Source organism: Lampris incognitus, chromosome 9 (assembly GCF_029633865.1).
Source record: "Lampris incognitus isolate fLamInc1 chromosome 9, fLamInc1.hap2, whole genome shotgun sequence".
Lineage (NCBI taxonomy): Eukaryota > Metazoa > Chordata > Actinopteri > Lampriformes > Lampridae > Lampris > Lampris incognitus.
In genome coordinates, this window is record NC_079219.1 from 14,856,510 (window position 1) to 14,870,776 (window position 14,267).

The window sequence follows — 14,267 nt, forward strand, 5'->3', positions numbered from 1 at the left end:
TCCCCACCCTTATGAATAATACAGCAGCATAACGACCGAACCAACAGCTGGTTTCATATGCAAATTGCGATGACCATTAACTAGAGTTACAATGGCCATGTGTACTATGAATGATGTCACAGTGGTTGTCAGCAATTTGGTGGCTTGAATGAGGTCAAGTGGTGAAGACTGACATCAGTATCTAGTTAGGATGCTTACCATAGTTGTTTATCATAAAGCATGCTATGAAGGGTACAATTTCCTGTTAAACCCCAAAGTAAAAAATCATGTCAATAAGCTATCCAGTGAACAAATCTCTTGGCTATATAACACATTTTTCACCGTGTATTGTTTTTTAACTGGTTTACCACTGGCCATGTCTAACATGGTTATGTGGACCCTAAACACGAAAGCAGATTCATCAACCTGTTCATATGATGTGTTACTGATTAATACATTTTTCATGTGCGTATCCACAACAAACACTGAAAAATACACCTGAAAAAATATATCATGAAAATATATATGGTCGTCTTTTTGATGAAATTCTCAATTCTCCACCAGCAATGCCAGCTTGACCCTGTGTGATAAAAATGCGTATTGAACCAGCCAGGCACAAATGGGCCAAGGATCAGATTCATTCATCAGGCAGGCACCCTCTCCGTACTGTATCTGGCTGCATGCTGATGACAGATCTTCAGTTGTATGGGGAGAGTCAGTGTCTCGATAGTGTCAAAAACCCATTTCCCACTCTCATTCCTCCTTTCAGCCACATCCTGTTGGGCCCTGGGCTAAAGCGGCCACTTGACTGTGATATACGAGGGCAGGCCAGAGCAGAGCCCTAGGTTTAGCTCACTGACGTCAGACTGAATAGCTCTGTTCCTGCTAATGCAACCCCCACTACACCCCACCCACCCCATTTTTATTCCTCGCCTGCTCTGACTTTCTCTTTCTTCCTTTGCTTCCTCCATCTGCTAGTCAGATCAAAGGTGGGAGCTCTTGGGAGTGCTCATAGAAGAGACCCTCTGATTAGACACTGCCACCTCCTCCTCTTCCTCCTCCTTTTCAACGGATCTTTCCTCTGCGATAGAGATGCATGAGAGGAACCACTCTTGGTACAGTCAGTAATCATTGAAGTTGGCATCAGAACAGCACACTTAACTAAAACGATGTATGATGAAAGCCTCCTTAAGTATCCCCGTGCTCATGTAGGCAGCACATGTATGTCATGTACTCAATTCAGTGAGTTGTGGATGGAATCATGTTTTCTGGCCATGCTCCTCACGTAGGCTCTGTGTGGTTTAATTTCAATTAGTTGTACCCGTTTGTTTTTGGAAAATCATGATGTACACTGATGTTTTATGGCAGCGTTTCAAGTGCAAAATTAACCACTTTCATGTGCAATACTGAAGAATGAAACCTTTAAGTTTTTTATTACCCCACTATTCCTGCACCCCCTTCATCTTCCTCTCTCTCTCTCTCTCGCGCACACACACACCGCTGTAGGTATAAAACCCTTGAGCTAAGAACAATATTGTGGGTTGCTAAGGTAACAAGCAGTCCAATCTAACATAAAAATCATGCATTCCAGCTCTGCCAATGAATGAAACTAGAAAATCTGAGCAATTTGCATATTACATAGACACATATTGTAGTATGTTACCCGAATGGACAATTCCGAGGAAGGTAACCATGTTTTCTATGGCCAATGGAACACATCAGCTGAAAGAAACGTTTTAAAAGTGAGGAGAAACACAATGGCATAATTTAAGATGGTAAATTCTAATCAGGAATTCCAAAACTTGATTCGAGTAGGATCACTTACTATATATTAAAAAAAAACCAAGCAAAAAAAAGGACAAAAACAAAACAAAACAGAAAAAAACAGACAAACTCTAACCAATTCAAACTATGGCCTAGATGCAAGATATTAAAACATAAAAAATGTCCCGAATACAGCGTAATCTCAATGATCATCTCAACAATTTAAATCGTTACACAAGTTCAATCTGCAGTTTAAAATGTATTAGTTAATAATAAGAATTCAGCAATGACTTTACACACAAACTTATAAACAAATCGACGAACGATCGGCGCGGCCCTGATCCTCGGTTCCTCTGTTAGCGAAGCTGTGCCGATAAAGTTATTTTGAAAAGCAAAATGGCGGCGCGCATATGGGATCCTTGAGTCCTGAAAACGACTCCTTTGAATAGCTTAAATGGCTGGATTTGGCACATTAAACGTTACTCATCCATGTAGTATTACGCAGGCTTAATCACTAAACAAGGGGACTTGGAGATAAAACAGTGAGTTGCCTCTTACTTTACGTTTTTTGATTTAACGTTAGCGTACCCCTACTTTGCTTGACCATCTCTCTTGTACGAATGCCTTGCATGCACCTAGCGTTAGCTGTGATGCTGAGAAAGCTGCCCTTAAAGACTTACTAGAAGGCATTAAGTTATTTGTGTCGATTGGATCTCTTTTTTAGTTAAGTTTGCCCGAGACCAGATGTGCTGACCAGCGATCAGACGATCTGTTGTGTGGATTGGCTAAAAGAATTAATTTATTTAATATTGTTGTGTATAATTTATCGTAGTCATTAACTAACGCTTCGTCGACTCCGCCCACCCTTCAATGTACTTAGGTTGTAGTTATATATACCCATGTTCACCGTGACCAAGTTCCATCTCCCCTGTTTGTACTCATTATAGAAAAGGCCCATTAGTTTTTGTTAGTAGTTTCATGTCGGTGGTGTTTGTTTTGGTAGTCAGTCTTACATGATTGGAGACGCTGAGGTGGATTAGCAAAGTAACCATAGGAACATGCTCTTTCTGTCTCTCGCCTCTGCCCACACTCATACACAGAGACGCACACAACCTTGACAGCATGACTCCTTCAGCCTTTGCTGGAGGAGAGAAAGCGTTGGCTGCTGTGATGCTTAGGCCATACTCAACATAATTTAGTTAAAAACACGTCCCCTCAAGTAGGTGGGTGGCAAAAAAAAGGAAGAAAAAACAACTTTGCTGGTTTTTGCATCTAGATGAATGTGCAGGTGTGACGCTCTAATATTAAAATCTCTTTCAGTGCAAGTGTAAAATGGAGCATTTTTGTCTCCAAGTCCCTCATGAGACTATCTTGTGCATATGGTTTTGATCTTGAAGTGGAAAATGTGTCTCGATTATCGATTGATTGAATGAGTCATTAAATCCAGTTATTATTTAACCGATTTGTAGAGGTATGGAAGAAACCAGGCATTTTATGACGGAAAGAGTTGCATGTGGTCACTACTGTGACTCTAGATTTAAGGTACTAGCCCTGTTTCAGTTGTTAACTTCTTGCCTTCTTGATAATAATTAAATTACACTTTATTTATCCTAGTGGGAAAATTTGTCCACTGAGTTTAGCTCATCCTAACTATAGGAGCAGTGGGCAGACAGTGCGGATCCAAATTCTGAGGCAAGTGGCATAGTTAAGGTCAATGGCAGGAAAATCTGATACCTAACCAAACACTGCATGTCTTTTGATGCAGATAATAAGATATAAGATACAATATCCTTCTAGTCTTCCTTGACAACATATTGAAAGTACATCCCTTCCACTGTTTATTTGCATTTTCACTGTAATGGAGCTTATTGGATAGAAATCCACAGTGCTGCTAGTAGGGTCAGTGGCTATGGCAACTGTGGCTGGGTTGACCCTGAAATCTAGCTGTCTCATATTGAGATGATAAATCTTGTTAAAATGCTTTCTAGTTTAGTCAGGTCAATAACATCTTCACTCTACTGTCAAGGAGGCAGAGATATCTCAGGTTACCTTAGAAACAGCGTGTGATTATTTGAGTGGGAGAGAGAGTGTGTGTATGTGTTTGCTTTTGTGTGTAAATGCAAAATATCTGTCAAATTTGCTGTTTTTGTGAGTGAAATGGCTTACAGTGGGGGTTTCTAGGGCTGCTCAATATATTGTTTCAGGATTGTCATTGCAATGTGCGCATGTGTAATAATCACATTGCAGGACGTGCGATGTGAAGTAAGGCAAATTAACTCAAACACCTCATGCTACAACTTTTTCCTGTTTGATAAAAAAGGAAAACTTGCACGGTTCTCACTTTCCATGACTAAGGACAGGATGTTGTATTGCTGTAAAGCCCACAGGCAAATGTGTAATTTGTGATATTGGGCTATACAAATAAAATTGACTTGACTTGACTTCACAAAGTCATTACTCAAAGATCTGCATCTGATTTTTTATTCAAGGTCAGAGGTCCGGCACAATTGACAAAACATTTAATCAACTCAGTTGTAACTTTAAAAGCAACATATATTCAAGTTAGAGACAGTCAAGTTAGTCAAAATACATTCGAGCCTAGTGGGAGAAATGGCATCGTTTGCCTCCAATAAATTGCTTGTACCTAGGCACAAAAGGCGTGATTACCAGCCAAGACACTGATCCAAATGTTCATTTCAAAGACCTGCCCTACTCTGCCTCTGATTGGTTGTAACCGTAATGAAAACTTGCATACTGGTAGGCTCCTCGTTACTGTCATTTATGGTCGCGCTGGTTTGTCTTCTCTCCTCTGCTCTGTTTCAATGAGGGCAGGGCTTAGCCCCCCCCCCCCCCCCCACACACACACACAGCGGAGTGGAGCAGAGCAGAGGAGAGACAGTGAACTAGGTGAAGTGAACATAACATTACTCGAGTTGACAACAACTATACTCGTTACGTTACTGTAAGTGCAATAAAAGTTTCGCACCATTCCCAAAGCAAATTCTCTAGTATAACATTAATGTGTGAACTTGGCACCAACTTGGAATCTTCTAGGATGTATTTTCTTGTAGTCACGGAGGGGGGGGGGTACTGTATTTTTGGAAAGTGTATGAAAAGAATTGTCACCTTAACATGGCCATCCCAGTCACAAGACATCCGGTTCAGTTCAATTCCATCCCATTCATTTCAGTTCAGTTCAGTTCAAATGCTTCAGTGACCACACTTCCAAGGCTGGTTGGATTAGTTTTTCATTACAGCATAATAAAACAGCTCAATTTGAGTACAAAAACTTAAAAGCAATGCCATCATCACATTAGACATACATTATGAACAACACACGGTACATGCTTTGGGCAGGAGTGATACAGCGAGCGACATCAGTGAGACACAGTAGGAAAAAAAAACACATGAAAAACATTGGGATTTTGCAGAGGTGGCCATAAAAATGTTGATTGATAGAATGTTTTTTTTTTAAAGTGCTGTTGCATCCTTCCAGTGGCGTTCCAGACAGTTTTAGAAGCTTATCTACCCACCATCTAATTGTGTTTGTCCTCTGTTGCTCAGCTGACCAACCATGCAGACATCAGTGTGTAGGCTGACCCTGTGTAAGCTGGGCAAGGTCCAGATTGGCCAACTCAGGGGTGCCCTTCTGATCCCCATTCCTCGGCTCATGCTCCCCAGTACGCGCATGATCTTCAGTGATACAGGAGTATGGGAGAAGGACTACCGAGCTGAGACCAGACAACAGGTAGAACAGTGGTGGCACCCACGGATCATGGAGCAGTGGCGGAGGGATACATCGGAGGAGGTAATTCACCTTATGTTAAAATCTTAAGGACTTTAAGGTCTGGTTATGATTGTTAACCAGGGCATACCACTTTTATTTAGTTGCATACTCATGACCTAACTGATCAGTCAGATAAGGCACTATTATTAACATTATCAGTAAGTATTAATGTATTAGAAATGCTTTAGATTTACATTCCTGAAGTTTTACATGCAAACAAATGTCCTTTTTTGATATTTTTCACCTACGCAATAGCTATTCCACAAATATCCAAATCATGTATGAATGCTTTTGTAGTTGTTCATGTCAGTGGATACTGTCGTATAGGACATTCCTGGGAAACATGATATGATGCAGAGTGTTTAATGTCTTCACCATAGTCAAGTCAATTTTATTTGTATTACCCAAAATCAAAAGTTGTGGTCTTAAAGGGCTTTAGATTCACACAGTGAAAACCAGGTAATGACAGTAGATGACAATCGGTGACACCCTCTGTCTGTATACCTTCAATTTGCAGGGTCTAAGGATAGCACCATAGCAGGCAAATGTGTAACTAAATGGCATTAGTGATGAGTTGAAGAAGCAAAATTGTTGTGGATAACAAGCAGATATGGCACACTAAGTATGTAGAACACCTTTACCAATAAATACTTCTAATTACAGTAGCTAAAATTCAGGTTCAGCCATGTTTCTTAATAATAATGATAATACATTTTATTTGTAGAGTGTTTCTCAAGAGTACTCAAAGGCGCTTTATGTAAGTTAAAATGAACATAAAAGCAACACACCAAAAACATAAAGCACACATTAATCACATATTAAAAACAATTCTGTAAAGGCGACTTTGATTAGTGATTTGAATAAGGACAGATCGGTGCCGTCTCTGATGTGTTTTGGGGAGAGAGTTCCAGAGGGAGGGGGAAACTGTGGACAAGGCAAACCGAAGTCCAGTGTGGTAGTGGTGGTTGGTCCTGTGTGGTGGAGACAGGAGGTTGGCATCGGAAGAGCAAAGGCTTCGGGAAGGAGTATGTTAGTGAAGTAGGTCGGTGAAGTAAGAAGGGGCCTGGATATGGAGGGCTTTTTGAGTGAGGAGAAGGACTTTGAATTGGATCCGTTGTGGGACAGGGAGGTAGTGGAGGTTGTAGAGGACAGGGTGATGTGGTCACGGAAGCAGAAGTGGGTGAGCAGGGGACCAGCTGAGTTCTGGATGTACTGGATTGTGTTTAGAACTTTGGATGATGAGCCATATAGAATAATGTTGCAGTAGTCAATTCTGGATGTGATGAAGGCATAGATCTAAGTTTCGGCAGCAGAGGGGGAGCGTGATGGGCGGACATGAGCTATGTTTTTTAGGTGGAAAAAGGTGGTTCTGATGATTTAATTGACGTGGTGTTCAAGAGAGGTTGCTGTCGAAGATGATTCTGAGGTTGAAGATGTTTGGGGAGGGAGACAGAGTGGAGTTGTCGATGGGGAGGCAGAAGTTGTGAGTGGTTTTGGTAAGTGATTTGGGACTGATGATGTTCATGATTTATCACAATTTAGTTTGAGGAAGTTGGCTTGCATCCATGATTTTATTTCAGTGAGACAGTTGGGCAGAGTAGAGTGAGCTGCAGTGGTGATGGATTTAGTGGAGATGTAGAGCTGGATGTCACTGGCATATCAGTGGGTGTGGAGACCATGATGACTTATAATGTTACCAAGGGGGAGCATGTAAAAGATGAACAGGAGAGGACCAAGCACCAAACCCTGGGGGACGCCATGGGAGAGAGGAGCGGTGAAGGATGTCCCATTGTTGATGTTGATGAACTTGTGGCTGTTTGTGAGATATGCCTTTGGCCAGGAGAGGGCAATACAAGTGATTCAATGGTTGATGGTGTCGAAAGCTATGGTGAGGTTGAGGAGGATGAGAATGCTGGGGTGGCCAGATTCTGAGGGGAGGAGGAGGTTGTTGGTTACTTTAAGGAGTGCTGTTTCTGTGCTGCGTTGTGAGCAGAAGCCAGATTGAAATGGTTCGAACAGGTCATTGGCGATGAGGTGAGCTTTGATTTTGGCAGGCAGCAACACATTCCAGTATTTTTGACAGAAAGGGAAGATTGGAGATGGGCCAGAAATTGCTCATGATGTCACAGTTGAGTCCATGTTTTTTTTTTGGGGGGGGGGGTTCATTTCTGGGGATGGTGGTGAAAGAATAGCACTGCGGTCATCAGGGGAAGTTTCCTTTTGAACAGATCTCTGGGAGATGTCTTTAGAGTGGTCAAGCACCACTGCAGTCAAAATAGGTGTCAATAAAAACAAAAACAACCATCTTCAGAATTGTAGCTTTAATTCATTGGATAAAATGATTCCTTTCCATCCCTCTTAATAGGAATAGATGAGACAGTGGTGCTGAATGAATGAATTGATTAAAGTAATAGCTAAGGTTTTTTAAAAAAAAATACTACACCAGTCTACCAGTCTACTCGTACTATTGAGCAGTACTAGTACTATACAATACTAGTGTATTGTCAGCCTGGAGAAAAAGCGTATGAAGGGAGACTAGAATATCTTATTGAGGAGTTGGTGTTGAAAGTGTAAATATTTGTTTAAAGCACCTATAGCCTTTCTTCAGATGTATTTGGTTAATTAACCATGGGCTCATTATTAGCGTAGCACTTACTTGTCCTGGGCCCTTGTACTGTAACTCACAGTAGCTCACAGCTGCAGCTGATTATAAAGCCCTAATCGTCTAACCATGTGTCTGTCAGCCCTGAATGGAATTTCTGGGACAGGCTGATATTAATCAGTGACATTCATGACATCCTTAGTCCTAATTAATTTATTTCAAAGATTCATGGGTCAGGATTATCATAATAGTGGCTGGGCACTAGCATCCCTTACCCGCTGGTACTTTGTCGCTGTAGTAACAATGTTGTGACCATTGATGGCCAGTGCTGCCAGACCGCAGAATATGATATAATAATGAGGCATTGTTGGCGCTCCATTATTCACTATGATTCAGCGAAGGTTGCTTGTGTAACATTCTTCAGTCTAAAAATTTTTACTGGACCCGGCTGATGAGTTATTAGTCATCGCTTGACGTCGCCTCATTAATGCGGTCGCTCTCTCCGAGGCTTTTTCTCTGCTGCCGTTTACCAAAGACTGAAACACACAAGTGCCTGGCTGACGATGGAGGAGAAATCTCATGATATTATTATAGCCTTTCAGTCTAATGATCAGTGAACCTAAGGTCTCAATTCCCATCTCTTTCTCCAGATTGAGCCTTGAACAGTAAACATTACTGCCTCCTGTGCTTTTCCCGCATTCATGTTTTGAGTTTAAAGGGGGTCAGCATTCTAATGTATTTTATTCCTTATTCCCCTCTCGGAGTTTATATTAAGGCACATTACAGCATTGTAAGTGTCTGTCAACATATCAAAGGGAAAATATTTTAAGCAGCAGCTCAAAAAACAGACAAAAACAGATCTAGATGTTACACCAATGAATATGAAATGGCACAATAAAAATCACTCTTTAGAAAGATAGAATAAAGATAAATAAAACAGATGCACAATAATTTAAAAAAAAATGCACAAACTCAACTGCATAGTTCCAGAAAAGTCATCTGGACACAAGGTTTAGTGGGAGAAACATTTCATTGCTCATCTAAGTGACTTCATCAGTCTCAGCTGACAGCAGGTATCAATAAACAGAAGAGTGGCATAATGACCGAAACTAGCAATCTAACACCAGTTCACAGAGGATTGGGGAATAGCTGCAATCACAACCTCAACAAAGCCCAGTCCTCTATGAATAGTACATGTGGACATTGTAATTAATCGTCACAGCAATTTGCATATGAAACAGGTGTTAGATCGCCGGTTTCGGTCATTATGCAGCTGTACTGTCTATAAGGTTACACTAGCTAATACGGACTGATAGAACATGTGTAACATTTTACTATAGACATCAAATGACCTGAACCTTCCAGGGAAGTAAAGCCTGCTCTGATGTGTCTTGTATAGGAGTTCATATTTTACAGTCTATTTCAATTTATTGCCCAGATGAACCCCAGATAGCCAGCTTCATGTAGGAGCAGACTATCTCCAGTCAACTCCAGTCACAGGTGGGCAGGGTGTTGTGGAGCGCCTGAAGCCCACTAATGTCTCCTTAGTCCAGGAGACATTGAGCAGCAGCTGGTTACATTTACACTAGTCATTTAAGCTCTTTCAATCAAATCTTTGTACTCATTCTCCCTGCCTTCACTAAATACAACCTGCAATCATTGAGTCATCCGAGTAGCTCTGAAGATGACAAGACTCAGAGCTGTACTTGGAAGTCAAAGGTGAAAGGGTAAACAGTAAAGGAGATAGTTTGGTGCCTCTGGGAGCCTACGTGCTGCTCACCACAACTGCTCAGCCTCACCAGCCTCGGGAGTCCTCAATCCATGAATCCAGTTCAACTCAGTCACTTGTACTATGCTTAGTAACAGAAACAAAAGTACACTGTCTACTTTAGCTTTTGCAGACAGTATCTGAGGAAAAAAAGCTTCCTGTTTTTTTATTTTTATTTTTTTAACATTTTGAAGGTAGGCGCTTCAGACATCTGCCTATGAGGCGGGTCTTGGCATCTACTATTTTGACTCTTAACTTTTCTTTTTTTCCTAGGGTTCCCAACGCACGAAGTTTTATGTCCTTTCCATGTTCCCATACCCATCGGGGCGCTTGCACATGGGTCATGTTCGTGTGTATACCATCAGTGACACCATTGGCCACTTCCAGAGAATGAGAGGACATCAGGTATGTCTCCCTTGAGTGACTTATGCAAGTCATCACCACAAACTGCTAGCCAGGTAGAGACACGTAACATTGACATTCAAAGCAAAATAAGCATAGACGGTTGTTATCTTTATTTGAGATGACCTAGTTATTATGCCAGATGTAACCTAATGAATGAATTTCAGCTCTGAGTATGAGCTTTCAGTCAACCCCCCCCCCCAACCACCCAGATTGTTATTCTCAGCTCTCTACACATCACTATTGCAGTTTTGCTTCTCTGTCTATCTTTTACATATTCACACAAATCCATATCGCTTTACTGTCATGCCACAGTCGAGGCTAGTTCGCTTCGATGTGATGTGTAGAAGACTCAAGGCTTCTTACCCCCACATCTTTCTATTCATCTGTTGCTCAGTGAAAGCTGATGCCAGGATCATTACGGCTCAGCCTAATATTGACTTTTCTGTCAGAATCGAAGCCTGTGCCACCTTTAGAGGAGCTCTGAAGGGCTGTGAAGTGGAGCAAGCTAGCTGCGTGGCAGCTGCTATCATCCAACTTCTGTACCCAGGTGTAAATTCAGCACAAAGAATACACACGGGAACTGTAAAATCTCAGTATCTGTGAACATAATATTTCCCCCCACAGAAATGTGGATCTTTCAAATGTTTGTTGTAATGTTAATCTTTTTCAGCATCTCTGATGTATTCTCTGCACCATTGCACCTTATCACCTCTTATTTCGCCTGTATATAGTCAGTCCTTGTGTATATAAGATTGTTGTGTGATAGTGTTGTTATTCTATGTTAAATAACCAGTTGCAACAACGATGTTTGAAGACGTCTTTGTCATTGTAGCAACCCAAAAGTGAACATTTCCCGCGTCGTTCCACCTTCAAAGTAGCTTTTTGCTAGAGAGGAGGCAAGTAAAGCTTACCCTTTCCATCTTTAGATTTTCACTTTAATGGATTTTTCTCTGTTTCAAATCTCAGAAACATTACATCAATTTTAAGGGTATTGTGTTTTGTCAGGGGTTCATTTGAGTAGCCAGCATCTGTCCGACATACTTTGCTAATGTGGTAGCACACACCTTATGGCATGAGTGAAACGGCTCATGTCTGGCTCCATCCATCCTTGTCTTCACAGTGATGAATCACTAAAGGTGGTGCAACAGTCAGCAGTTGATGTCCACTGTCGTCTGACCACCTCACCTTCGCCATCTCTTTTCTCCGTTCCGCTCCTTTCCTCCCCTCTCCTCTCCTCTTCTGTCCTCTCTCCTCTCCTTCCTTCTCCTCTCCTCCCCTCTCCTCTCCTCTTCTGTCCTCTCTCCTCTCCTTCCTTCTCCTCTCTTCTCCTCTCCTGTCCTGTCCTGTCCTGTCCTGTCTTCATTGAACAAGATAGCGTAATGGGCCATATCAAAGTGTTGCTACAGCAGTAAGTGTGTCAGGGTAGTGCTCTCCCATCATTGCTTTGTAATCGGCATGTTTTCCTCCTCCCAGACAACAGAGAGATGGATGGCGGGGGGGGGGGGGGTGTTAGAGATGAAGGCAAAGGCCCCCAAGAGCAGAGGAGTTGAAGAGGCACAATGATGAACATGCCAGTCAGCGTCTCAGCTGTGAATCAATCACACTAAATTACCCCCTGCCACACACACGCACACACACACACACACACACACACACACACACACACACACACACACACACACACACACACACACACACACACACACACACACACACACACACTCACACTCACACACATACCCTTCCAGAGTTTTTACCAGAAATTAATATAAAGAACTAAGAGGGTGACAACTGCAACAGTTGTGTGCCACCAGGTGTGTTTGTGTGCACTCGTACTTGCAGTTTACAATTGTACACAATGTCTTCCGAACATGAGATGTTGCATTGAAAAGATGTGTATACCCTGCAGCTGTTGGGAATTGTACGTCCGTGCAGCAAGATATACAATTCCTTTCGTAGTTTCGTGCAAATCATCTTTTCTCCCCCCAGTGGATTTTGTCCCGACTCAGTAGTGTGTCTCCCTCCACTATAGAAAGGCTCCCAAACTTCTGTCGATGGTTTCTTCACCGACAAACATGGTTTCACATGACTGGCAACTGCCTCCTGCCCAGGAGTATACTTTCTCGAAGCATCTGTCAGAAAGAGAATTCTCCGCCGCTGCATGCACACATAGTCCATTATTCACCAGTAAATTAAGGAAGTTACATATCGTCAACAGTCTCACCCTGTGGATATTTTATGGCTTTGGTATTTTCTCTCTGTGGCACAATTTCCCCCCCCCCCTCTCAAAGCTGCCTCTCACAGATGGTATCGATCTCCTAGATAGGGGTACGTGGGTGGACGCGTGCTTAGCAGGGTAATTCCACAAAATCAATCCTTTGGCGTTCCTGTCCTACTTGTCTGGTTAAGGAACTAACCACAGGCAGCGGATTGATGTATATGTCTGCGCTGGGCATCTACCTCCTCCACACCAGACAGGTTGTGCTATAGTCAACCCTCTACCTCTGCTCACTCCCACGTCCTACTTCTGCTGCATCTTGTCAGTCACAGCCTAATATTTAAGTCCATATATTGATGGCTTAGGCATTAGGCATTGAAAGCAAGAGGTAGATCATACTTCACGGATTCGTTTGGACACAAGGATGAGTGGTGCCGCAGCAACACATGGTGGAATGATAACGTTCCTGACCTCCTTGAACTTCTAAACGTGAGCTCGGCTCACTAATGCAGCCTGTCCATCACAGAGAGTCCCCTGTGGCAACGCTCCGTCAGAATCAGAATCATATTTACTGCCAAGTAGCTCAAGAACATACAAGGAATTTGAATTGGTATGTTGTTGCATGAGGGAAAAATTAACAGCAAAAGTAAGGTTAAGGTTAAAAGAATAATAGAATATAATGAAATATATTTTATTCACATCAGTTCCCTTTCACTGTATTAGGATGGAGTGTTTACACTGAATAAACTGTGGCGCTGTCTCCATTTTAATGAGTGGCACAGTTTTCTATTTACTCAGCCTATCCTCCGCTCTCGTCTTCCCGACCATGGCCGTGTTTCTCCCTGGCAGTCAGAAGTCTGTGGCGCTGTGGTCACTTAGCCTGATACCATCCAGTGCTCGCCTTTACAAATTAGGCCCGGGCAGTTACCAAGGATACCGATTTGTCTGAATCATCAGACCCGTTAGAGTCAATACAGCGTTCCCCTCCGGTCCTCACCTTTTTCTCCTTACGCTTCTCTTCTCACTGCTCCCCCTCACCTCTTCCCCTTCTGCACCTTTATCTCATTCTCTCTCTGTTTCCAGTGAGGCGAAGAAAAAAAACCAGTCGTGGAGCTAAACAGAAATTGAGATGGGAGACGGAGACATTACCCATGGCTGATGTCTTTTTAAAGACATTGACAGAGACGATGGAAAAATTGGCACGTCTAAAACAATGGCAATTGCAGAAGTGGGCTTACGTATGTCATGGGGAAAATGTGTGTTCAAATGGAGGAATAGAAGGGCCATGGATGCAGAGTGACGCTAGAGAAAACAGACTAAGAGATAATGTGACCAAGGAGGATGATGATGGTGTTTATTGACAGTTAAGGCATATGAACCACATACTGAGAAGTTAATATGGATCCAGACCACAGCCATGTAAAAATGTGAGTGTATTTCGGCCCTAATGGTTGAGTAGTCAATGCTGGTCCATGATGGTATGTACGTAAGTAATGCGGAAAGGGGGCTTGATCCCAATTACCACCTTCCATACTGAGCCCCAGCTGACTCGCTCCCATACTCCCGGCTGAGTGCAATTCCATTTACATGATATAACTACATTTTTGTGAAAATGTGTAGTAGTCGCACATAATACATTAACCTAAATACTCTGTATAATGGAGTTTAGAAGCCTAGCAAAGAGATACACATGATGGTATAGGATTCTTATACTGCTGTTATATGGTTCCCAATACCATTTTAC

The 14,267-nt window shown here is 42.3% G+C and overlaps 1 protein-coding gene across 1 annotated transcript in view; it reads left to right on the top strand.

The window, feature by feature from the left end:
• The first annotated feature begins 2,148 nt into the window (after positions 1-2,148).
• Positions 2,149-14,267, top strand: part of lars2 (leucyl-tRNA synthetase 2, mitochondrial) — a 51,550-nt gene continuing 39,431 nt past the window's right edge. The window contains exons 1-3 of the mRNA XM_056286332.1: positions 2,149-2,285; positions 5,308-5,551; positions 10,174-10,305. Coding sequence (XP_056142307.1) covers positions 5,318-5,551; positions 10,174-10,305 — 366 coding nt within the window. The 5' untranslated portion in view covers positions 2,149-2,285; positions 5,308-5,317. The remainder of the gene's footprint in view (positions 2,286-5,307; positions 5,552-10,173; positions 10,306-14,267) is intronic.